General features: G+C 37.7%; 1 protein-coding gene across 1 annotated transcript in view; it reads left to right on the forward strand.

Moving 5' to 3' along the window:
- Positions 1 to 27,843, forward strand: part of PNPase (polyribonucleotide nucleotidyltransferase 1) — a 389,999-nt gene that overhangs the window by 307,383 nt on the left and 54,773 nt on the right. Inside the window, exons 19-20 of the mRNA XM_090380364.1 lie at positions 2,354 to 2,437; positions 19,797 to 19,903. Coding sequence (XP_090236490.1) covers positions 2,354 to 2,437; positions 19,797 to 19,903 — 191 coding nt within the window. The remainder of the gene's footprint in view (positions 1 to 2,353; positions 2,438 to 19,796; positions 19,904 to 27,843) is intronic.

Genomic DNA, 27,843 nt, shown 5'->3' on the forward strand with positions numbered 1-27,843 from the left:
TAATCCTTGTTCAGTGTGTGTTATGCGCTTGTCATGGAAGTTTGTTTGTTATTTGGTTTTTAGGAGCATTAGCAACTAAGGCCATATTGCTCCTGGGATATGTGGTGGTCATTCCCTGACCTTTCCACATCCTCCGTATTTGGTGATCACGGGCTCGAACCCCGGTCTAATCAAGAAGCGTGTGCTGCGCACTGCCACTCCTGCCCATCTGGCTACGGAGGCACCTTGTCATGGAAGGTTTCGTCATTTGCTTTTAATTTATATGCTTATAATTGAATAAATTTATCAATTTATAAATTGATATGCTTACGAAAGTGATAAATCTATCGTTTTGCAGTGTAAAACCACTTTTTCGAGTGTGTTAACTGAAGAAAGCGACTTTATTGTGGACAAGTTCTTTCTAACCCGTACAAAAATATGACTACGAATAACAAGAGAAATGTGAAAATATGAAAGAAGGTGATGACATTAGCAAATAAAATTGAGTTATTAGATAAAATTTCTAATGGTGATAGTGTCTCCTCAGTGGCAAAACATTATAAAATCAATGAGTCAACGATACGATCAATCAAGAAATCGGAAGAAAAAATCCGCCGTAGTGTCCATGAAAACGCGCTAATTGCTTAAAAAATTTGCTCTGTAACTCGTAAAGTTAAATTAGAAAAAATGGAAAAAGCTTTAAATCTGTGGATAGAAGACCGAACTCAAAATAAAATTCCGTTAAGTTCGCTCATCATTCGTGAAAAGGCAAAACTCCTTTATCAACACTTTAGTGAAACTGGTGATAGCACTGGCGGGATAAGTTTTTTAGCTAGCAAAGGCACTGGTTTGAAAGATTTGTTTGAAATTTCTAATAAATATTACATTTAATATTAAATTGTTTCTTATTTTCATTTCGATGCCATATGCTTGCATTTCACTATGTACTGTCTTGTACATAGTCATATTATGAAGGTACATATAATACATACATAGACAAAATTTTAGACTAGTTTTTCTTATATATTTCATACTTTGGAATGGAACCCCTTTATTACTATGGGAGCCATAACTCAGTATTCGCGTTTTCGGTATTGGCGACATTTCTCAGGAACGTAACCCCCGCGAATAGCAGGGGTTTACTGTCAACAAAAACAACAAAATATTGTAGAAATTAATTTCACAAAATTACTGAAAAAAAATTTGCAAAATTACTAAAATAAGATTTTAAAACTACCAGAATTAAATTTAAGCTATTTAAACAAAAAATTTGTTACAAGATAGCTGATCTTAATCCTGTTTAGTTAATCCACTGGAGCTAGCTTAAAACAAATCTGCTCTCTTTGACTTAGCTTTTTGAACTAATCAGTTTTAAAACTAAACAGTACTCCTTAATCAGTACAATAAAATCCATACTTTGAACAGATTTATTATATAAGGAAATTAAAAAAAAAATAGCAAAAAATCCATTGAAATTTTAGTAGAAACCTACTTACCTTTCCCAAGCTTGAAGTAAATATGACCTGTTCTGCATTTGCAGGTTCCCCCTCTTACTTTTTAGTGAATTACCCTGAATGAAAAGCATGGGTTGCTTCAGAAATCATATTAAAAACTTATTGGAACAAGAAGGATCTATATTTCAAAATAAATATTGAAAGAATGCTAAGTAAATCTCAAATGGTTGGTTGCATTTCAATTCATTTCTTGAAAACTTGAGATTATACTAACATAACATTATTGCATTGGGGTGTAAATAATGTTTTTGATTATTTCTGGTCAATGAAAATAGAGAACCCAAGAAAAGTGAAAAGCAAAGAAGCAGGGTTTTAATTGTATATAACTCATAAAATTAAGAAAACTGTTCACCCTAAATACCTGTACCTGCTCTATTTTTTTTTTATTTGATAAATGAAATTTATTAAAGTAAACCTATAATCATACTTAGAAATGTTTGAAAGACCTAAACCACAATATAATAAATGTAGTCATTTTAAGTAAGGAAATGCATTTTTCACCATTCAGTGTTATAGAAAATTATGCAACGTAACATGTTGAGTAAAAAAAATGATTCTATTTAATTTAATTTATATAAATATATTTATTTTATTTATGTATTTATTTTATTATTATTTATTTATTATTTTGTTGTTTTTTTTTATAATTTCCAGGCCACTGTTATCTCTTTTCAAGTATTTAAACAGTAAATATCACAAACTAAAAAAAAAAAAAAAAAAAAAAACATTTGTATGTATGTTTTTAACTCAATATAAATTCATAATAAATTTTGATGTTTTGTGACATTATTATATCAAAGTGTTAAGATGTTACTTTAAGTCATTGTTCAACTATACTGATTTTAATTTTTAAAAAACAGAAAAGTTAACTATCCCTGTTCATAAAAGAGGACATTTTGTTGGAGTTGGAGGACATAATTTAAAAAAATTGATTTCAGAAACAGGTAAGATATCTTTCTTATTGTTTCACCTTACCCAATACAGAAATTGTTCATGTAATTTTATATATTTACATATTTACATTGCTTATTAAAAAACAGGCGCCTCCGTAGCCAGGTGGGAAGGAGCAGCAGTGCGTAGCACACGCTTCTTGATTAGACCGGGGTTCGAGCCCGTCACCACCAAATACGGAGGATGCGGAAAGGTCATTCAGGGAATGACCACCGCATATCCCGGAGCAATATGGCCTTAGTTGCTAATGCTCCTAAAAACCAAATAACAACAAATAAATAACTTATTAAAAAACATTCTGTATCTTAGATTAGGCGCCTCTGTAGCCAGGTGGGAAAGAGCAGCAGTGCGTAGCACACGCTTCTTGATTAGACCGGGGGGTTCAAGCCCGTCACCACCAAATACGGAGGATGCAGAAAGGTTAGGGAATGACCACCGCATATCCTGGAGCAATATGGCCTTAGTTGCTAATGCTCCTAAAAACCAAAAATAACAACAGTATCTTAGATTGTTAAAATGTAATATCAAATGTAAACATTAAAATAGAAAGAGTTAATTGTTATACTAATATAGTAACAGTGATGTTTTCAAATTTGAAATTTCAAATTTCAATTTGAAATAGCCTTTAATTTGAAATTTCAGATTAAAGGCTATTTTGTGTATTTTGGGACGAAACTTAATGGCCAAAAAACCATGGGCTCCACACATTGGCTCCACACTTGTGTTGCAAAGTTCAGGAAATAGAATCAATGTAGGAATCACCATTTCCTCAATAGCATGAAGGTAATAAATTTCTGTGAGAATAGCAAAAGGTCTGTCTTTTGCTTATCTGAAGTTTAAGGCTTATGACACTAAAAATAAATAGAACAACGATTTCATGGGTCTTATAGCAGATGATAGGTTCCTTATCTGATTGTAACTTCTCCACTGATAAAAATTATAAATTTCCAATACAGTGTGTATGAAAATAGTGAAAAATATTAAAACAAACTAAATAATTAAGTGAAAGATTGGGTCTTCAAAATCTTCTGAAGCGATCCTATGACCAAGACACTTAACCAAAAACCTTCTCTCTCCAGGGACAGCATTTTCTTGTTATATATACTGTGCTATGTACCGAGCACAAAATGTAACGTAACCACTATACACTGAGTGATCACTAAATTATGACCGCTACTATGAAAACTGAATGCAACCCGTTGACCATGGGAGGTACAAGAGTACGGAGCTAGCCGACCTACATAGCATAGATATGGTTCAGTAGGTAGTAAAATTCTGAGTGTGATGGGTAAAAGGAAGGATTTATCGGACTTTGATAAAAGACAGATTGTGAGTGCTTAATGAGCTGGTGCCTCGATTTCCCAAATGACTGAACTGATGGGGTGTTCAAGAGCCGTAGCTAAAGTGTACCAGGGCTGCCGTCAAAATTGTCAAACAATGACACAACGCAAAACTGCAAAGGTCAGTGAAAGGTTGATGTTAGAGGGGAGCGCTGGGTCTGCCGACTCATACAGGCGAACAGGTGCAGCACTGTTGAAGAATTGACTAACCAATACAACATGGACCAACCTGGAACAATATCTGGCATGACCATGTGTCGCACGATCGCACATATGGGCTATACCAGCAGACTCGCCTGGTGCAAAGAGCTGGTCCATCATGCATGGTATCAAAAGTGCAGGCTGGTGAAGGCAGTTGTATGGTGTGGGGCATGTTTCACTGGCAGGAACTTGGACCCCCTGGTCTATGTGGAACAACGTATCAGTGGTCTCCGCTATCGTCAACTGCTTGCTGACTGTGTACACCCTGCTATGTTACACTTTTTCCTGAATGGCGATGGTGTCTTCCAAGATGACAATGCACCGAGCCATCAGGCACTTGTTGTGCAGGAATGGTTTGAGGAACACAGTTCTGACTTAAAGCATATCAATTGGCCTCCAAACTCTCCCAATATCAATCCCATAGAGCACACTTGGGGAACACTATGGAAAGGTATATCACATGTCTGGATACACCAATCATCTCCATACCTGCATTGCTTACCTTATTACACACAGCTTTTTTGGCCATACCTCCCAAATGCTTCCGACATCTTGTTGAATCAATGCCACATTGGATAGCTGCTGTACTGAATGCAAAAGGAGGACCTAAGAAGTATTAGGTAGGTGGTCATAATTCAGTGATCACTCAGTATATTTGTTGGCAGGCAGTTGATCATGTTGTATACCAAGTTCATTTCAGTGTTCTACAACACACTGCCCACAAAAAATAAACATCACGAGATCCAGCCTTCTCTTACTCACCAAAAGACCCCAGGTGCCAAGCGATTCCCAGTGATTTATAGAGCATTCTGAAAAATATACCAGTTTCTTTAATTTTCATCATTAACTTCCTTTTATTTTTGTGAAACAGCTCTTTGTCTTACAATCAGTAAGTGAAGACGAAAAGGAAACTCACCTTTCTTATTTTTTTTCTTCTCACTTTTACTAATCTAACTTACAGTAGCCACTTGGTCACTAAGTGGCACTGCTCTTGCCTCCACGTGGCGGGGCTGGTAACCTGGGAGAGGAAAGTAACACTCCCAGGGCCAAAAGAGCAAACATGAGTAGTAAAATAACTACTAATACTACAGGGCTTCAAGAGGAAAGCCATACCAAGTAGTGATACAGAAAACACAAAGAGACAGATATGGACACACCAAAAATGCCGACATACATTGTCATACATGCGACAGGAGATCAGACATTAGGATGTATGTCTCCGTTCATAATACAGAAAACATTAGAGGCTCTAGTAGGATCTCCCAAGTCGGTTCAATGCCTGAGATCTGGGGACATACTAGTGGAAACAGAAAATCCCAAACACTCCCAGAAGTTGCTATCAACAACAATTTTTGGAAAAATACCAGTAGTTGTAACACCACACAACACTCTGAATTCTTCCAGAGGGGTGATCTCCTAGTGGGACCGCTTAAATGTGTCAGAGAAAGAGCTCACAGAAGAATTGAGAAGTTGAGGAGTAACAAGAGTGAAGAGAATTAATATCCAAAAGGGTGGAAATATAATTCCAAAAAGAACCGTTATCATAACTTTTAATACTCCGAAACCTCCAACAACAGTCAAAGCAGGATATCTGAACTGCCAAGTATGACAGTACATGCCAAATCTATTGTGTTGTTACAAATGTCAGAATTTTGGACATTCGCAAATGGCATGCAGAAACTCAGCAACCTATGCAAAATGTGATTCTAAAGAACACAAGACTACAGTTTGCTCTGCCAACATCTTAAAATGTACAAACTGTAAAGGGGAACACCCAGCCTACTCAAAAACATGTGAAAAATGGAAACAAGAGAAACTAATTCAGAAATACAAAACAGAACACAACACAGCATACCAAGAAGCAAGGAGAATAATACAGCCATGGCCTACAAACAAGCCAATGTATGCACAAGCAGTAATCCAATATAAATCAGTAGAAGTTCAAACTGAAATTTCCATGCTGCCAAAAGAATCACTTACTGTATCGAAGGCACAAAAACAGGAGAAAACAGTGAATACTCCAATTTATATTCAAACAGAACAGATATCCACAAATCAGCACCACAACAAAGACCGACCTAAACCTACAAACACCAAAGCAACCGAACAGATGGACATAGAAAAAATAAACACATCTGAAGAATTAGTACTAGAAATTTTCACAGAAGAAGATATAGACATGGACCGGCCAAACTACCCTAAAAAAGTAAAATAAAGTGTAAGAATGCTCCATTTCGGAAGCAACCTGAAAGCCCTAGGAAAACCAAATAATGGATCAGGTCATCCAGTGGAACTGTAGAGGACTAGGAGCCGATTACAACGATGTCCAGTATCTAATAACACACCATGTGCCAATATGCTTTTGTCTTCAAGAGACATACCTCAGACAACAAGACACCCTTTCAGTAAAAAATTATACAGTGTATAGGAAAGACAGAATATGAGATGGGCCAACACATGGAGGAGTGGCCATCTTGGTCCATAACCACATCCCAGCTGAACACATTCCTTTAAACCGAAATCTAGAAGTGATAGCTGTAAGAATAACAATAAGATTTTGGGTAACCATCTGTTCAGTGTACCTTCGACCAGGACCAGATATACCATTTGAAGAAATGGACCAACTAATCTCACAACTCCAATCACCTTACTGTATAATGGGAGACCTGAATGGGCATAGCCATCTGTGGGGAAACACTGACATCAACAGACAAGGATGAATAATAGAAAGAATAATAGATCACCATAATCTTTCTCTACTCAACAACGGTAAACATACTTATTTTCACTTTCCTGGTGATGCAACCTCAGAAGTAGACCTAATCATATGCACCCCTTCACTCCTACCAGAATTAAAGTGGCAAGTAATAGAAAACCCATGCAGCAGTGACCACTATCCAATAATCACCACACTGGCCAGAAACCCTTCCTGCCATCCCAGCAGACCATCCCACTGGAAAATAGAAAAAGGGAACCTCCAAAAAATTTAGTGAACTAGCAATATTTAATCCACAGATCATTCAAGAAAAATCAGTTGATGAAGCTTGAAACCCATCACAGATACAGTCAGTCCTCGTTAACATGTGTTTACACTGCACGAATTCGATCATACATGATTTATAAATAGGGGAACAGTATCATATATATAACACGAACCGAATTCACTTATGCACGATTTGCCTTTGTGTTTACAAGAAATGGCAGTCGAATGCAGAATTGCCCCAACTGAACGCAACACGATAGGAATGAAGAGAAGATTCTGAAAATGTATTTGTTTTTTTATGTCAGTGAAGGAGAAACACATTTCACCATAATCGCAAAAACCCACACAATTACAGCTATCAGTATTATCACAAATGCAATTAGATCGAGTTTACTACCAGTTTATAACAGATTCCACCAACAGAAACGCAACTGGAAATTGTTTTTATTGTTTTATGGTAGTAACTCCCAGAAATGTGCTTTAGTAAAATGTGAGCTAGTGAGGTGTTAATGGTGTATCTCTGCCTTTATGGTGTTGTTTATTCAGTTGCTACACACGCAGCTTTGTTTATGTGTATCAAGTGTGCCTCCTCATTTTGTAATTGTGCTTTATTCCTTAAAAATTAGTAAAATACTTAAAAGGTATGAAAAGGAAACGTCCTGGTGAAGACACTACAGGTTTGGAGGTATGAAAAGGAAGCGTCCTGGTGAAGGTATGAAAAGTATGAAAAGGAAGCGTCCTGGTGAAGACACTACAGGTTCAGAGAGAAAAAGAAAAGCGATATCGATAGACAGAGGCAGACTGGGTCAAAAATTCTTACCCGGAAAAATTTGTAGTGGCCTCATACTAGCATTTATGGCCAGAATCACACCGGCCTCCGTCCCACCGGGGTTTCCCCGGTAAGGCTTATGGTAAGTCTGCCAATGTCGATAGAGAAAAAATATGAAATTGTGAAACACTTTGAGCAAAATGAAAGAACATGTGATATTGCACGTGCTACAGGCCTAAATGAGGCAATGCAGAGAAAAAAAAAACAACTTTCATAGCAGGAACAACTCAAAGTGTAATAAAATCCAGTAGATCAAGACACAAAGAATTTGAAGAGACGGAACGGCTCTCATCTGTTTGGATAGAAAATCAAACAAAGAACAAGTTTGCTTATGATAGAAGCAAAAGCATTAGCCATATTTTATTATGTAAGAGTATTTTATTACGATTATTTATTGTGTTTGGTAATGATTTGGTTACAAATGTGTGTTCAATCTTGGGTGGTCTGCACCTAACCCTATTTTTCCCATAGGGCCTGTTATTTATATTGCACGATTTTGCATTGCACGAGAGTTTATAGGAACACAACTATCATGCTATACGAAAACTGACTGTACCTTAATACAGGCAGCTGAGCAAACAGTACCCAGAACTTCAACTCATTTTCTGCTACATCCAAAATCCTGGTGGAATGAGCATGAGAACAAAAATACAACAAAACAAAGCCTGGAATAAGTTTCGGAGGCATCCTACAACAGATAATCTTGTAAAATATAAACAAGAGTGAGCACTAGCTAGGTATACCTGGAAACAAGCCAGAAAAAATTCCTGGATCCAGTTTACTTCCTCAATAAATAGAACAACAAATACACAGACAATATGGAATAAAATACAGAAAATGAATGGGAAATACAAAAACCAACCATCCTTAGTATTACACTGAAATGGAGAAAGCATCACTGAACCTGCAGAGACAGCTAATATATTAGGAGAAACATTTTCAAAGTATCGTCAAAACAATTATACCATGCAGAATTTTTGACCTATAAAGAGAAAACTGGAAAAAAAAAACAGAAATAATTTTAATACCAAAAAGATTGAATCCTATAATCAACCAATTACATTGCATGAACTACGTGAAGCATTATCAAAAACAAAAACCAAGTGCAGTTGGACTAGACAACATACACTATGATATGCTTAAACATCTGAAGCAAAAAGAAGTAGAAAACCTTCTTAAACTGTACAATCGCATTTTCCAAGAAGAGCAATATCTTGAAGCATGGCATCATGCAATACTATTAGCTTTCCAAAAACCCAATAAAGATCAGAACAACCCAAACAACTATCGACCAATAGCACTCACTAGCTGCCTAAGCAGAGTTTTGGAGAAGATTATCAACAAAAGATTAATCTGGTATTTAGAAACAACCAACTGGTTCAACATTATGCAATGCGGGTTTAGACATAATAGATCCACCTTAAATCATAAGAATAGAAACAGACATAAGAGATGCATTTATAAGTCCAAAGCATATGGTTACCATATTTTTTAATATAGAAAAGGCCTATGGCACAGCATGGTGATATGGTATACAACGAGACATCCATGATACAGGCCTCAGAGGACATTTACCCCTGTTCATCCAAAACTTTATAAAAAATAGAACCTTTCAGGTTAAAGTACAGAACACCATGTCAAAAACATAAACAAGAAGAAGGAGTTCCCCAGGAGTCTGTCCTGAGTACCATATTATTCATCATAAAAATAAATAGCATCACAAAACAACTGCCAGCCACGGTGTTGCATGCACTATATGTAGATGACTTCAGTATATTGTATCAAGCACAGAATATGGGAACAGTAGAAAGGCAACTACAATGTGCAATTAACAAAATCAATAGTTGGGCCCAGAAAAATGGATTTAGAATTTCACAACAAAAAACAGCCTGTGTACATTTCTGTAGGAAAAGAATCTTACATCCCGACCTTGAACTAATAACAGAAGGTCATAGAATACCGGTTAAGGAAAGCATAAAATTTCTTGGACTCACTTTAGACAACAAGTTAACCTTTGTAGAGTGTATAAAGCAATTACAAATAAAATGTGTGAGACTACTCAATATCCTTAAAGTCTTAACATCAGTATCTTGGGGAGCAGACCATTATACCCTGCTCAACTTTTACAAAACGCTAGTAGGGTCAAAAATAGATTACGGAGTACCCATTTATGTATCCACCAAAAAAAGCGCCCTCAAATGGTTAGATCCGATTCACCACAGTGCACTACGAATAGCAACAGGAGACTTCCGCATGTCACCTACCTACAGTCTTTATACAGAAGCTAATAAACTACCATCGTTCCTCTGGAGACAAGGTTGGCGCTACTGTATGCATACAAGATAAGATCCACAAGAGACCATCCGACTTGGATATCCCTGTTCTCACCAAAATGGGAAAACATACACTGGTGTTCAAAGAAAGTGCATCGCCCCTTAAAATTGTAATTGTCATCCGGATAATCGTAAGTATATGGCAATATTTCTTACAGATTGCATCAGATAAGATTGACACGCGTAGGTGATGACTGAGTATTGCATCAGCTGTTACTTTCAGCTATATAAGCACGCTGTGCAAGAGTTGCAGTCATTCCTTGCTTGTATCAGGATGGCAAGTTACGTACAGTTGATGCCACAAAGAAAGACTGCTATTGTTGCTTTAAGTGAGGAAGAATGTTCTTCCTGTCATATTGCTTATAGAGTGTCTTGTAATCAGTCGACAGTGAGTAGATTTCTTTTCAAACTCAAGAATACTGGTTCTGCTGATAGGAAAAAAGGAACTGGACACAAATGAGATTTTTATGTCAAAGCAGGACTGCATTTTGAAGCGCTTATGCCTTAAAAACCATAAAGCTTTTTCGTCTGAACTGAAAAGAGAATGGGAAGAACATACAGTAGTGGTAGCAAGTGCAGTAACAGTCAGAAGATGCCTCTTCAAAAATGGACTTGTAGCCCATCCGCACACAAAAAATGAAAAAGGCCCAATTAATTTGGTGTAATAGCATGTAAAATGGACCCCCGAGCAGTGGAAGTCAGTTATTTTCTCGGATGAGAAGAAATTCAACCTGCATGGCTCTGATGGGAGACAAACGATTCGCCGTAGATGTGGTGAAGAATACCATCCATACTGCACAGTGTCTACAGTGAAATTCCCTATCAGTGCACTACGAATAGCAACATTCGAATACAAATAGTGCCTTTCGTATCACAGAGTAGGTCACCTGCAGTTTATAAAAGTTTCCGTAAATGCCAGTGGATACCTGGTTATGTTGGAAGGCAAATTGCTGCCAACCATTAGAGACCATTTCAACTTGCCAAGTAACTGCATCTTTCAGGACGACTCTGCTCCTTGTCATTGGGCGAAAAGTGTAAGTAGGCATTTCTGCTTTAGAGGTTCAACAGTAATGTGTTTACATTTGTTACAGGTGAAAAAATGGTTGGATGAAGAACGGTCCATTACAACTCTTAGCTGGCCAGGAAACAACCCAGACCTGAATCCTATAGAGATCTGTTGGCATTGTGTGGAATCTGCAGTTGCCAGAAAGAAACCAAACACCCTTCGTGAACTTCAGGAAGCCATAATTCATGTTTGGAACCATGAACTATCAGTTGATTATCTTCAGAAATTGATCTTGTCAGTGCTTCAACGGTGTGCTGCTGTCATCAGGGCCAAAGGTGGTTCAACTAAATATTAATTTGTACCTGGTGAACTTTTCATTTTGTTTTCCATTTAAAATGATTATCTGAAGCAAACTGAGGGCTTCTGATAACATTTCAGCCATAATTGTCGTTTTACCAAAACTGTTGTATAAAGGTTGCAAATGCTCATTTTGGAATATTTTGAGAGCACCTGTCAAATATTACTTAGCTTTGCCTTAACTATTAATAAATATCTTTTGTTTATATTTCTATTTGTGATGCTAGTCATTAATGTAACATACCATCATGAAAAAAGGGTTAGAAATGTGAAATTCCTAGGTGATGCACTTTCTTTGAACACCAGTTTATATAGGAACTGCAAAAGTGCAAAAAAGCCCCTAGGAATCAGACTGTAAGAGCTACTGACAACATATAATCTTAACATAGATCATATGTTGTCAGTAGTTCTTATAGGCTGATTGTTGCAAATCTAGAAGGGCACATAATACCACCATGGATAAACCACTCCATAACTTGTGAACTCTCCACACAAATCTGGAATAAAAATAATTTGTCAGACATCAACTGTCAACAACTGCATGCAGTATATAGAACTAAATATCCCAACCATGTACCAATATATAAAGATTGATCAAAATCAGAGAACCATGTAGGAGCATCAGCAGTATTCCCAGACACCACCCTGGTGCACCAACTTCCAAAAGAATTCAGTTTCTGCACTGCAGAATTAATCACAGTTCAGATAGCCCTGGAGCACTTCAGAACCACATACCATTTGAAAACAGTAATATACTCTGATTCATTAAGTGCAATACAAGCCATACAAACCACAAACAATATAACCCATCTAGTTCTTGTGCAAATTAAACAGATATTAACAGACTTAACAAAAGAAAAGCAAGAAATACTTTTTTGCTGGATACCAGGACACAAAGAGATAAAAGGAAATGAAGAAGCTGACAGAATTGCAAAATCAACAACTAACCTCCAGAAACAATCTTTTTCAGTTCCATATAAGGACTACAAACCAATCATCCAAAACTGCTCCCTAACACAACATCAAGAACTCTTGCAAAAACAAACTTCAAATAAATTATATGAAATTAAACCAAAAGTTGAACATTGGAAAATGAACACGAGGAAATCAAGGAGAGAGGACATCGTTCTGACCAGACTATGAATTGGATATACACACATCACACATGGTATTTACTGCGTGCTGAAGAACTTGCAAGATGCCAAACCTGCAATACTACCCAAACAATCAAACATATACTGATAAAATGCACAACCTATGAAAATGTTTGACAAAAGATTTTCTCATCATTATATAAAGGAAATCAAAACATCACCCTCAAAGATATCCTAGGCGACAAGGAACATGTATCAGATATTTTCAGTTTCATGTAGACAATCAACGTCTGTCATCTACTATAAATAAAGATATAGTGTATATAATCACAGAAAATATTTAACTCCCATGCATTTGATCAAGATATAAATGAATGTGCATACAAAGAACGTAAAATAACAAATGAACTGGTGCACTATGATGTCCGTTGTCAATGCACCAAACAACCAACCAACTCCCCAAAATTTTGTATTTGTGTCCCCTGGTTCTTTTGTCTTATGCCAGTGAAAATATACTTACCTCTTTAATTTTACTGATTCTCTTCAGAGCCTTATATGTCTATCAGATTCATCCCCTCCCCCACCAATGATGTCTTTGCCAAGCTTTGCATTTGACACCCTCTGATCCCTGTCATATGGACATCAGTTAGCATCTCTCTCTCTCTCTCTCTCTCTCTCTCTCTCTCTCTCTCTCTCTCTCTCTCTCTCTCTCTCTCTCTCTCTCTCTCTCTCATCTAGGTGTCCTGTACCTTTTCTAGAAGTTCTGTGTATTTCTTAAAAGTGTGGTCTGCAGACCTGAACACAATATTCTAAATGTGATCTCGCCATCATCTTATATAAAGGGACAGTGGCATCATTTTTACCTACTTGACCTGACGCGTGCTATGCACTCTTGCTCCTGACCACTGGACATAGTCCAGTGGTCAAGAGCAAGAGTGTATAGCACGCGTTCCTTGAGTGGATCGGGGTTCAAGCCCGTCACTACTAAATACGATAAATATTTGTATTGACGATTTATTGTAAGCTCTACTGTCTTGGCTGTCGTGCCAGAGTATAAACAGAAAATTTATTTTATTTATTTTTACTTGCAAAGGTCCTGTATACCATAGACAGAACACTATCTCTTTCCTGTTTGGAAAACTTCATGTCTTTTCATTTCTTCAGCACTTTTCCAAGCCACCAAATTATAATCACCAAGTCTTTCTTATCCTCGACCATTTTTAACTCCATCCCTAGCTTGTAATCCCTGGATTTCGATTCCATAGGTGAAAAATATTTACATTTAGAAGCATTAAAATGTTCTGTTGCCATTTTCAGACAATTTATATAACTAATATAAATCATTTTGAAGCAAAATTGCTTGTTTCTGATCATTAACTACTCTTTCTACTTTAAATCATATGCAGATCCCCTGCACTCCCTCATCATAAGGAAGATAAGAAAGAGAAGTGGGCCCCAAACTAATTCCCACCTGCTAAACTAGTCCACCCTTGTGGTGTGTCCATTTATGACCACTCTCTGTCTCCTATCTTTTAGCCAGCCCTAGATGCAACGTAGGATCTGTGGCAGAGCATTTCTGGGAGAAGCAACATTGGATCTCCCCTGAGGATGCGGTCATTACTGACTGTGCCCATGGATTTTGGGAACACAAGTGGCTCAAGAGCTTGCGAATCGGTTCATCCAATCATAATACTATTAACAGGGACAGGGGTATGCGTTTACACCCCCTGTTTGAGGTGGTTGTCCTCACATGGGTGACCAGTTCCGTTTGACACGCTCCCAAGCCGCTTCCGTTTCCGATGCGCATGTGGGGAATGCCAACCATGTGCCTGGTGAAACTGTACATTTCCATGTACAGTTTCTTATTATACTCATCAGAGTCATTAGGCCTATAGCACACTCCCACTCTCAATTTTGATCTCCCAATGCTTATGTCACACCAAACTGACCCGACACTGCACTGTCCAGAGATGTTGACTGGCTTCACTTCCTTGGATTTTATGTGTTTCTTAACTAATAGCATAACCCCCTCCTCCCTTCCTGTCCTGTCTATCCTTTTTGTAGACATTGTACTCCCCAAATTCCAGTTCTGCATTCCTTATATCTGTGTGACACCACGTCTCTGATATTCCAACAATATCTGCCTTTGATGCTTTGAGCAATACCTCAAATTCATCAAATTTATTTACCAAACTCCTAGCACTGGTGTACATGCAAGTATGCATGCACCTGTTCTTTTTCTTAGCTACCCTAACAGAACCCATGTGTTTACTTGTATAGCAATGACTCCCAGCAGTCTCTGAAATATCCTGCATCTTGTTTTCCAGGCTGCTGCTCATTCCAATAGAAGCAGTGCAAGAATCACTTTCACCTCTGCCAGTGGTTACTGTTAATCTATTAGTCCTTGTATCCCCCCAAGCTAGCAGTTTTCCGATCCACCTAACACTGCCTTGATAGCATCAGCAAATATTCTTGCACCCTTTCTATTTAAGTGTATCCCATCCCTGTAGAAGAAGTCTCTTCTGTTAACAAGTACAGACCAGGCTAAAAAAAATTCTACCCCTTGAGCCTTGCTCACTCTTTCCAGGGCCGAATTGATTGACAAGGCTGTCATCATATACTTCCTCCTATCGTGTCTGGGCAGAATTGCAGACACTTTCAAATTCAACCCTAATTCACGGCTTTTTTTCAACAATTAGATCACCTCATAGGTGCCTAGTCTCCACCTGCTGCAATTTGCAGAACTTAAGCCTCTCTTCGTAAGATTATCCCTTCATTCTCCTCACCAATCTTGTTGCCCTTCTCTGTACATGCTCAAGCAAATCTACATCCTTCCTAAAATGAGGCCTCCAGACCTGTGCGCAGTACTCAAGGCGTGGCCTGACCATTGCCTTATACAAAGGAATAATCACCTCTTTTCCCTGCTAGCAAAATTCCTGTATATCATTGACAAAACCCCATGACCTGCTCTTGCAGCCTGTCTGCATTGCTCAGAAAACTTCATATCTGACTGCACAATTACTCCCAGGTCTTTTTCATTTTCTACCACACAGTTAGTACGTTCCTCTGTGGTTACTTCTTCCCATATGCAGTACTTTGCATTTGTCAATGTTATACTTTGGTTGCCACTTCTCAGCCCATCTGCCTAAATTTTCTAGATCCTGTTGCAGTAGCACACTGCCATTACTGTCATTAACAAGCCTCCCAACCTTTGTATCATCTGCAAACTTCGGCACTAAGCCTGGTACACCTTCATCAAAATCATTGATAAACATACAAAACAATAGTGGACCCAACACCAAACCCTGTGAAACTCCTCTAATAACATTAGTCCACGAAGAGCAGTGCCCATTGATTACCACCCTCTGTCTTCTCCCACTCAACAACCATTTTATCCATTGTAGCAACTTACCCTTAATACCATTCTGCTCCAATTTGTTCAGTAGTCTTGCATGTACAACAGTGTCAAAAGCTTTCCTGAAAACCAAGTATATGATATCAAAATTATTTTTTGCATCTAGTTCCTTTGTAACCACATAATAGTATCCAGTCAAATTTGTCAGACAAGACTTTCCCTTAACAAACCCATGCTGTGTCTGAATTATTGTTACAATCTTGTCTAGATGATCCTGCAATGCAACTTTAACAAGTGAGCCCATTATTTTACCCGGAACAGAAGTTAAACTAACTGGTCTGTAATTACTCATGTCACCCTTCGATCCCTCTTTGTGAATTGGGGATACATTGGCACATCTCCAGTCCGTGGGACCTCCCCTGAGTCCAAGGATGCTCTGATAATTATGGCTAAGGGTTTGCTTAGTTCCTTTGCCACCTCCTTTAATATAACTGGATAGATCCCATCCTCCCCAGGTGCCTTTCTTATGTTTAACTTCGACAATTTCTTCTCCATTTTGCTCTCAGTTATTACAAAATTATTAAGCACCCTGCTATAATTTGATAACCTTCTGGCATTTTCCTTCCTTAATAACTCCTCATGTGTGAATGTAAATGCAAAATACGCATTCAGTTTGCTATATGAGCAGGATCATCAACAATCAAACCATCAATATCAAGTGGACCAATCTGATTCATCCGCTTTCTTTTAGGGTTTATATAAGTAAAGAAATCCTTGCTGTTTTTCTTAGCATCCTTTGCCAAAGATTTCTCGTAATCTGCCTTCGCTTATCTAATGTCCTTTTTGACTTGATTACAGACTAGCTGATATCTGCCATAGGCTTCTGTGTCACCTGATAATTTATATGCATCCCATGCATTTTTGTTCTCTGCCATGAGTCGCATTAGTTCATTTGACAACCATTTAGGCCTAAACCTTGAACGATATTTCTTAATAGGTATGAAACGTCTAGTAGCTTCCATGATTAGTTCCTTGAATGCTTCCCACATAGAATTTGCTGTTGATAACATTATCAGTTTGTCCCACTGTACAGAATTTAAAAACAGTCTGATCACTTTCAAAGAGAGCTTTTGATAAGAAGCACATCTCTCCTTCCCATTTGACCCCTCCTGTTCATTCTGAACGCTCTGTAATGATCATAATAAAATTATTCATCCCTTACCTCTAGATGACACTGTCTCTGTTCTGTTATATCAACTGGCCTAATCAGAAGCTTAAATTTATTTAATTTATTTATAATACTCTGGAATTACTATACAGACAAATTAAATTTTGTATTTTTTGTTTTTTTTATAACCCTAATCAGAGCCAGAACTAGGGTGGGACGAGCGGGGTGCCAGCCCCAGGTGCAGCATTTTAAGGGTGCATTCGACCAGTTATATATTTTAAAATTGCTTCATCTTTGATTTAATTACAGTCAGACCTGTTTTTAGTGAACTTCTTTATAGCGAATTTTTTGAATTCCTTTTGGTAATTACATTTAAAAGTTTCTGTAGAATGAAGAAAATTTCCATATAACGAACAGATTACGAGAGACTTGACTTTGTATGCTTTGTTTCCACCTCTGGCCTTCAGTCAATTTAAGCAGTTAGAAATTGCAAATTAAGGGTTGAAGGGATTACCATTCCACAATGAAAGTGGAACATAAAACATATGCTGCCACCATATACAAAGATATGCAACATATCCCACCACCAATAAGTCATGCTAGTCAACTGTTTCTATAACCAGTCAAAAGATTAAGGCGTATTCCCAACACGGATAATAGCTTCTAGTCAACTTGTTCTTTGTTTTTTTTTATGAAAACCCCAAACACGAGAGGTATTAGAACCTATAATACTTACTACTGTGCATGGGTTGGAGGTTGAGAAGATGAAAGAAGATATTTGTTGACATTAGACGAACTTCTGCAGACTAATTTTCAGGAAATACGTATGAAGGAAGGTTGTTCCAGAAAACGAGAAAACAGCAGTTGAATGAATAAACGAGGAAGATAAAAGGTTGTTTCTATGGTTTTGAAGTTGGACAGTACATGGATGTCGGCTGGTGGCGGCACATGTTCGGACCGTTTTGAAAAAGAGAGCAGGAATTATAGAAGCCAGTTCAGAAGAACGTGCCCATAAAACCTATAAAAGATAACTTTCTATAATCCATTTCAAATCCCTTCCCCATAATTTGAATTTATGGCCCCCTAGTTTTAGGATATTTTTGCCTTCATTCATTTTACTATCCCCTCTCAGAGCTTTATTAGCCTCTTTGAGGTCCCCAATAAGGTGCCTGGTTGCCAATCTCTGCAGCCTACATATTTGATGCTTTTCTCATGTAGGTATTTTTTTTACAGATCTTATCAAGCAATTGCTTGTCTTTGAGCCCTTAAAAACATATTTGATGCTTTTCTCATGTAGGTATTTTTTTTACAGATCTTATCAAGCAATTGCTTGTCTTTGAGCCCTCTGAAGAATCTTGATGTTCTTTTTTTGGGTGTGCTCTTACATTTGCCTTATATAGTGGGATTATGACCCTCCCTACCTGCACAAGCAAATGTTGGTATAAATTATAAATAAGACACCATGTACCTTTCTTGAAACCTCAAAGAACTTCATGTCTGCCCATAACTGCCCATAACTGCCAGATCCGTTTCTTCCCCTTTTTTTTTTAATTCAGCCCCACTAAGTGTATGTTATTTGAGGGTTACTGTTCTCCAAGTGTAAGACATCTGCTATGTGATTGATTTGACTTGACTTTACTTGTATGAGTGATTTCAAACATGAAAAATATGTGATTATTTTATAGGTTCTGGCTATCCTAGCTGTCTTCTCACCAATTTGCGATATAAAGGGAATATTTATGGTTTTGAAGTAGCTGGGTTTGGAATTGTGGAATTTCCTGACTATGTTATGATTACCTTTGCAATCACATCCAGATCCATACATGCCCATCTAAATATGACATTATCTCATATTTGGATGGGGATATATGGATCTGGATTGGATAGCCATTTTTCTTTGCTATTTTTGTAATAACTTAATTCTTTTTGAAGTTGATGGCCAATGCATAATCTTAAGGGCACTGAGAATGGATGATCTTAGGACACTTTCATTTAATAACATTTTTTTCACATGTAAATTGTGTACCCTCTTCATTTACTTGGAATAATAAATTATTCTAAATAAATTAGGAAAAATTAGAGTACTGGTTGACAGGTTCAAGGAAATCAATGTGAAAAGTAACCTCACTTAGGAACATGACATATATACATAACATGTGCCTTTCTTCTCAGAGTAGAACTGACCCCAAGATGTCAGACTGCTAATATCCCAGTGAATAAAGAAATACAAGTACTAACTAAATGTACAGAATATGAATTTTTGCCTTAAACGTGCTGTCTTGTCAAAGGTTGCTTTTAAGGTATAAAAAAATAGACAACAGAAAGCACAGCATAAAGATTCTGACTTTATATATAATACAAATAACATCTCTAGCACCACATGAACTGGTGCAGTATGGCAGCAGAAGTTGTTGTGCCAAAAAACTGACAAGTTATAATAAGTTGTTTAATTTGAAATTGTTAGTGAACTGGATACCAAGAGTTTGAAAGCCTTTGGGAACTTTTTGGTTCCCAAAGAGAATGCATTTTCAATAATATGAGCTTTTAAAAAGTTATATACAAAATAGGGTAATTTTTTTTTTTTTAACTGCTATATTTTTGCTAGTTCATATTAGTGAAGTAACTTTTAACCAAAAAAAAAATATATGAATTTTTTTAACTCTCATTTTCCACTTATTCTTTGCAGGTATCCATGTCACCCCTGTAGATGAAACTACATTTTCCATCTTTGCTCCCAACCAGCTTGTTTTGAATGAGGCATTAGAGATCATTAATCGCCTGCTTGCTGAAGAGGTGTGTGCACATTCCTCAAATTAGATACAATAAATTTAAATAATAATATAATTTTTATGATGCAATAATAGTCTAATACAGTTTCGGTTTTCAGCTCCAAATTATTCAACAAACTGGTTAAAAAGTTTAAAATATTACGTGCCATCCTTCAACACTTCTTCAGTATTCAGTTGGCTTTTTGTGACACTTATTTTTAAGTAAGTTGAAGTGTTGCAAAAGTATTGTTGAATAAAAGTTCATTTCACATATACAGCCACTCCCCGACTTATGTAAGGATTGCATTCTCCGGAACTCTGCGCAAGTAGGAATTTTACTTACAAAAGTAAAACAAAAGGCTTTCATTATAAGGCTCCATTTAGCAACTCACATGGATCGTGCATGTTTCAACTTCAGCCTGCAAACATTGAAATTGTGGATTACCTTTCTTCACAACGAAATCAAGAGAGCCATCTAGACTCTTACAAGAACTAAGAGGTAAGATGTCACCAACAGTATTTTCTAGCCTTATTCATACTATTTGTCGCCAAACTAACTGTACCTCTAATGCTTACCATTCACGGCGGAAACGGAAGTTTGAGAATTTAAGCAGAGAAGCCCACTCCTTGAGGATGAACACCCATTCAACTAATAACTCTTCCTTCATTTTAAACTTGAGCAGCAAGCAATTAACTGCTGAGCAGCTCAACGTTCTGATCGCCAGAATGAATTTCGCTGTCTTGCCGTCGAAGCCATCGTTCACACAACTTGCTATGGGAGTGAAAGCAAGCATTATCAACCTCCCTGATGAAGCTGCTAATGGAATTCGCTTCAAAACGGCCTCCGTCCTCTGATGCATACAGCCCACCCGCTCCAACCTTAACCACTGACAGCACGCTGCTCTTTCCTCCATAAGAAAAGACAACACCATCATTGTGCTTCCCGCAGACAAGGGACATCCCACTGTCATATTAGACCAGTCAGATTATCTAGAGAAAGCCCTCGTCCTCCTCCAACATCCCAACGTCTATAAACCTGTGACAGATCCGCCTATCAAAGTGGTGGCTTCTGCATGCCACGGGTTGCAAACTGCCTCAGTTTTACGGCCTACCTAAGATTCATAAACCAGGCATTCCCCTCCGGTTCATTGTGTCCTGCTGCAATGCACATACATATGAACTATCTAAGTATATTGCACGACTGACTTCTTATACCCCTTGTGGGAAATACTGCCCACACTGTCACTAACAGCGGTGAATTCATTAAAGAGCACTCAATCTCTAACAGCGAGATCATGGCGTCATTCAATGTAGTGTCCCTGTTTACGTCGATTCCAGTCCAACAGGCCGTAAACTGCACCAAGAGGCTTCTGGAGAATGACTCAAATCTACCGAGCAGAACATCACTATCCACAGAAGACGTCTGTACTGCCCTCAACCTATGCTTATCAGGCAGTGTCATTAAATTTGGAGATTCCTTATACAAGCAAGTGCACTGTACTGCCGTGGGCACTCCTGTTAGCTCCATCGTGGCCAATATCGCCATGGAGGAATTGGAAGAACAGATATTTCTGGACCCGCCTGTACCTATTACAACATGGTGCATATACGTCGATGACATCTTCACTGTCATCCCACGTGGTTCTGAAGCAACATTACTGGAGTACAGTCAGTCCTCATATAGCACGATAGTTGTGTCCTAGAAACCCTCATGCAATGCAAAATCGTGCAATATAAACAACAGGCCCTATGGGAAAATTAGGGTTAGGTGCCGACCACCCAAGATTGAACACACATTTGTAACCAAAACATTACCAAACACAATAAATAATCGTAATAAAATATGTAAGTATTTTATTACGATTATTTATTTATTGTACTTACGACTATTACGTAATAAAATATTGCTAATGCTTTTGCTTCTATCGTAATCAAACTTGTTTTTTGTTTGATTTTCTATCCAGACTGGGATTTTCTAGGCAGACTGGCCATAAGCCTTACTGGGGAAACCCTGGTGGGCCAGAGGCCTGTGTGATTTTGGCCATAAACCATAGTATGAGGCCACTATAAATTTTCCCGGGTAAGAATTTTTGGCCCAGTCCGCCTCTGTTTATCAATATTGCTTTTCTTTTTCTCTCTGAATCTGCAGTGTCTTCACCAGGACACTTCCTTTCCACACCTTTTAAGTATTTTACTCATTTTTAGGGAATAAAGCACAATTACAAAACGAGCAGGCATGCTTGATACACATAAACAAAGCTGCACGCATGTAGCAACTGAATAAACAACACCGTAGAGGCAGAGATACACTATTAACACCTCACATTTTACTAAAGCACATTTCTAGGGGTTACTACCATAAAACAATAAAAACAATTTCCAGTTGCGTTTCTGCTAGTGGAATCTGTTATAAACTGGTAGTAAACCCGATCTAATTGCATTTGCTATTATACCGATAGCTGGAATTGTGTTGGTTTTTACGTTATTATGGTGAAATGTGTTTCCCCTTCACTGATATAAAAAACATAAATACATTTTCAGAATCTTCTCTTCATTCCTATCGTGTTGCGTTCGGTTGGGGTAATTCTGCATTAAACTGCCATTTCTTGTAAACACAAAGGCGAATTGTGCATAAGCGAATTCGGTTCGTGTTATATAAGATATCGTTCCCCTATTTATAAATCGTGTATGATCGAATTTGTGTAGTGTAAACATGTGTTATACAAGGACTTACTGTACCTCAATTCGCTGTCAGTGTTCATCCAGTTCACTTTAGAGTTAGAAGTGGACAGGTCCCTTCCATTCTTAGATGTCCTGGCAAAAACTTGTGGGCCCACACCTGGAAACCTCGGTATACCGTAAGCCAATGTGGTGCAGGCAGTTCACAAACTACAGATTGGGCCATGCCCCTAGTCATCTCAACAACCCTGCTCACACCCTATTCTCCCATGCTTGGAGCCATTCCAGCTCAGATGAAGCTAGGCACACCGAGATTTCCAGAGTGAGGACAGACCTACATATTAGAACCCACATATTAGACAAGTGCTTATTGCAAGTGCAAGAGCTCACAATCCACCCGAGACCGTCATCAACACATGATAATATGCCTACCACCTACTATATGGGCATGTTGGGCCAGATTTCGAAAATTCTCCCAGAATACAGCATAAAATGCGTGCGACTACCCGGTAGGAGCTTGTGTTCTCTGATTTCTAACGTGAAGACTCCAGTTGCCCCTCTTTTATGCAGTGGTGTGGTATACCACGTAACTTGCAAAGATTGTGGCAGCTGCTACATAGGAGAGAGCTCGAGACGCCTTTAAGACCACCTTGCAGAGCACGACATGTCAATTCGCCTTGGTGAGACCGACCACTCCGCAATCGCAGAACACTTCTGGTCGACCCACCATGACCTTAACCCCAGGCACGATTTCAAAATGATTGACCAGTCCCAACACTTTTGCCACCGGCTCTGGCTAAAGTCGCCTAACATATTATGCAATTCAGGAACTATGAATTGCTGCAAGGGCACGAGGCTACACCATATCTTGGCGGCAACTATCTTGAAACTGGATAAACACTAGCAGCAAATCCACACACGTCCATGCAACAACAATGAGCAGCAATTTAATAGTTGAATGTTTAATCTTGTGACCATGCATGCATCACTGCACGCACAACTCTGTATCTGTTAAATTTTTGTCTCTAACGATTTTTGTCTCTTAGAATAAAGGGATAAAGAATCCTGTTATTCTAACAAGATTCTTCATCCTGTTAGAATAATTTGCTGAAGAAGAAGCCCATTTAACCCTGAAAGCTTCACACCATTTGTTATTAAAAGTTTTTCACTGGAATATACAGTATTTATCTCTTTATGCAATGGAATAAAAAAAAACAAGTCCATTTATTTTCATATTTTCAATTTTACGTAAGTCGGAATTTCCCAAAATGCTTATGAAGCACTCGCAAATTTGACTGAAGCAAAAAAAGAAATGTTCGACGAACATGTAAATAGAATTTTTTATTAAATTTTTTTAGCTCATGCACAGGAAAAATTACAAAAAGAGAGGAGACAGGTATAATGTCAACAAATTTTACCTTTCGAGCATCGTTGCCCGAATTAACACTCCAACTGATAAGCACGCCACTGCGGAAGTTCAGGGCTGTGAAGATTTAGAAGTTTTTTCCAACACATCACAAAATTTCTCTGCAGTTGCAGAATCGCCACTGGCAACTTCACCGCATACTTGAATGTTTTGAAAACCGCGATGCTTGAACCTATGCTTACCACGAACTTGGCTTGGGGGGATCACTATTCTTATCCTTAATATCTTCATAAATACTTCTTGCTTTTGCTTGAATGGCCATTGGACTCAGGGGCACTTGCTTCTGAATCTGATTTTCCATCCATGTTATTAATAGCTTTTCTATCTTCGTTATAACACCTGAACGCTGTTTAGTGATCACTGTTGCTCTTAAATGTGTTGATTCTTTAACGTGTTCTTTTATACGCAAGCTATCCCTTAAAACAGTGTTCACTATTGAAGCAATGAGACCTAATTCCATGCAATAAATGACAAACTTTGTCCTGCTTCTTACTTCTTAATCATTTTCATCTTCATTTTAAATCAATTTTGTTTGGTTTCCTAGCACTGCCAGCACTTGCACTTTCCATTGGTCCCTTTCCCTTCCCCAAAGTAAATAGGAATGAAGAGAAGATTCTGAAAATTTATTTATGTTTTTTATATGATTGAAGATGAACTCATTTCACCCTAACCATAACGTAAAAACCCACAGAATTCCAGTTATCGGTATTATCGCAAATGCAATAAGATCGAGTTTACTACCCGTTTATAATAGATTGCACTAACAGAAAAGCCCAATAAACCAGAAAGTGCAAATTTTTATTGTTTTATGGTAGCGACCTCTAGAAATGTGTTTTAGAAAAATATCACAAAGGTGTTCAAAATTGATTCTTATAATGGAGCATATGATAACGATGAAAGTGTGGTGCAATTTCCATTATAAAAAATGACTTTTTAGAGAGATAAATAGCATAGTTATATAACGAAAATTTCAACTTCCAAAGTCTTGGAACTAATTACCAAAAAAAAACAATGTGTTATTGGTTGGGTTCACATTACGATATTTTCACCATACCTCCATTTATTCCTACTGAATGTAAAATACATTTCCATGATTTTTTTATGTTTGTACTGGCTGGCAAAAACTTATGTAAAGTCAAGTATTACATAAGCCAGGAAATGGCTGTATTTATTGTCTTATTGACAGTATATTTTAGATGTGTTAATGTGTTATTGGTTGGGTTCACATTACGATATTTTCACCATCTCCGTATCCCTGCTCACAAAATTCTTGTATATCATTGACAAGATCCCATGACCTGCTCTGGCAGCCTGTCTGCACTGTTCAGAAAACTTCATAATTAACTGCACATTTACTCCCAGGTCTTTCATTTTCTACCACCCTAAGTGTAGTACCACACAGTTGGTACGTTTCTCTGGGGTTCCTTTTCTACCCATATGCAGTAATTTGCATTTGTCAATGTTAGACTTCAGTTGCCACATCTCAACCCATTTGCCCAAATTTTCTAGATCCTGTCGCAGTAACATACTGCCAGTACTGTCATTAACAACTCTGCTAAACGTTGTATTTTCTGCATACTTGGACATTAAGCGGCGCCTCCATAGCCAGGTGGGCAAGAGCAGCAGTGCATAACACACACTTCTTGATTAGACCGGGGTTCAAGCCCGTGACCACCAAATACAGAGGATGCGGAAAGGTCAGGGAATGACCACTGCATATCCCCAGTGCAATATTGGCCTTAGTTGCTAATGCTCCTAAAAACCAAATAACAAACAAACAGGGAATGGCTGTATTTATTCTCTTACTGACAGTATATTTTAGAGCTGCAGGATAATTATCTGTGATACTTCTCTACTATTACTGTGAACACACAAACATGAAAGAGAAGAAAGTAAACTTTTTCTTCATGATACAGTTGTTTTTGGTTGCTAGATAGGCAGTCCTCCATGACAGTACAGTGGCAGTTTTTAAGTTCAACTGCCACCAGACCCTGGTGGAATTCTTAAAGGCCTCTTTCAAGGCTATAATTATACAATCTTGACCAAAATAGACCTAAAACAACTACCTAACCAGCTAGATAAGTTATGCTAGTTGCTAATTGCAAAGAGAGAGATTGTATTAGTGTATTGATTGAAATGTAAACTGATCATGGATATATAGGAATGAAAAAAAAAAGTCACATGTATGTTTCTGATAGCTGAATGCTTGCAGAGCTATGGCTGTTTGATTTTTAAAAAAATTTCACACAATTCTAAATGCTGCAAAATAATAAAAAGATAAAAATGCATATAGAGACATCTAATGTGAATAAATATTTTACTAGATATGTAAATTACTATTTTATTATCTTTATTATTTAATTTTTTATTATTCAAAATTCCACTGCCATTTTTTAAATTCAAACATCCACAGCTTGCTGTTGAGAATGATACACATACTTATAAGATACATTTTTTCCCTCCTTATTTTGTACCCTAGCATATATTCCAGATTTTTTTATGCATACTTTTGAAACACCCTGTTTATTTATCAAATTTTAAAGAAAATTAACTCTTCAAAGAGCAGTCACTTTATGTACACTGCCACAAATGGTATTTCTAGTACCTTGGTTAATTCAGCATACAAGATAACCCACAAAGTGCATGAAAAAATAAGTATATTGTTATATTTCTGTGTCCAAATTTAAAGAAATTTGAAGTTACTCAACATAACTCTAAAAAAAATTTCATGACAATCCATTCATTGAGTTATATGAGAATGGATAAACATGCCAAAATATCATAATAGGCATTATATGCATTTTCAAACTTGCATATAAACAAATGACAAAGTCCTAAGTTTGATAAAGTTATACAATCAGTATTTGTGGTTGGTGTTATTTCTGCATTTTAGCTGCATCAGCAACTTAGATCATATTGCACTATGTGTATTACTTCTGTGCATAAATGTGTGTACACAGACATATTTGCATGCTTTGTAAGCTGAAACCCTAGAATAACTCATAGACTACTGTACACATTTGAGCAGTGTGGCATTAAAGGCAAGTTGCTGCTATAGATAAAGGGATCATTGAGTGGGAGAAAGCAGAGAGTGGTAATCAAAGGACACTGCTCGTCATGGACTAATATTATTAGTGGAGGCCCCAGGGTTTGGTTTTGGGCCCATTGTTGGTTTCTGTATTTATCTGTTATATTGATGAATATACACTGAGTGATCACTGAATTATGACCACCTACCTAATACTTCGTAGGTCCTCCTTTTGCTCTCAGTACAGCAGCTATCCGATGTGGCATTGATTCAACAAGATGTCAGAAGCGTTTGGGAGGTATGGCCAACCAAGCTGTGTGTAATGTGGTCAGCATTGCATGTATGGAGGTGATTGGTGTATCCAGATGTCTGATGTGCCTTTCCATAGTGTCCCACATGTGCTCTATGGGATTAATATTGGGGAAGTTCGAAGGCCAATTGATATGCTGGAAGTCAGAACTGTGTTCCTCAAACCATTCTGCACAACAAGTGCCCGATGACTCGGCGCATTGTGGAAATTTAAGCTGAAATTTAAGTAATTCTTGCTGTACTGTATTGCATGCTCACTGATCTCGATCAATATTAATTCAAACATACTGTGCGAAGTATTACACTTCCATGCCCAGCCGGAAAAATTTTCTGTGGAGAACACTGGAATTAATTAGAAAATCACAAAAAAAATACTATACTACAGGTCGACCATCACTAATCCGGTTCCACCGCTAATTCAGACATAATTTTCGCAAACGTAATTTCAAATTTCCCTGGTCGGTGCACCGACCTGCTGCTACTGTTTTGGTGGCATTGGTTGCAGCATCAGCTGTTCGCACGA

Source organism: Mastigoproctus giganteus, chromosome 8 (assembly GCF_048544385.1).
Source record: "Mastigoproctus giganteus isolate SK-2022 chromosome 8, ASM4854438v1, whole genome shotgun sequence".
Taxonomy (NCBI): domain Eukaryota; kingdom Metazoa; phylum Arthropoda; class Arachnida; order Uropygi; family Thelyphonidae; genus Mastigoproctus; species Mastigoproctus giganteus.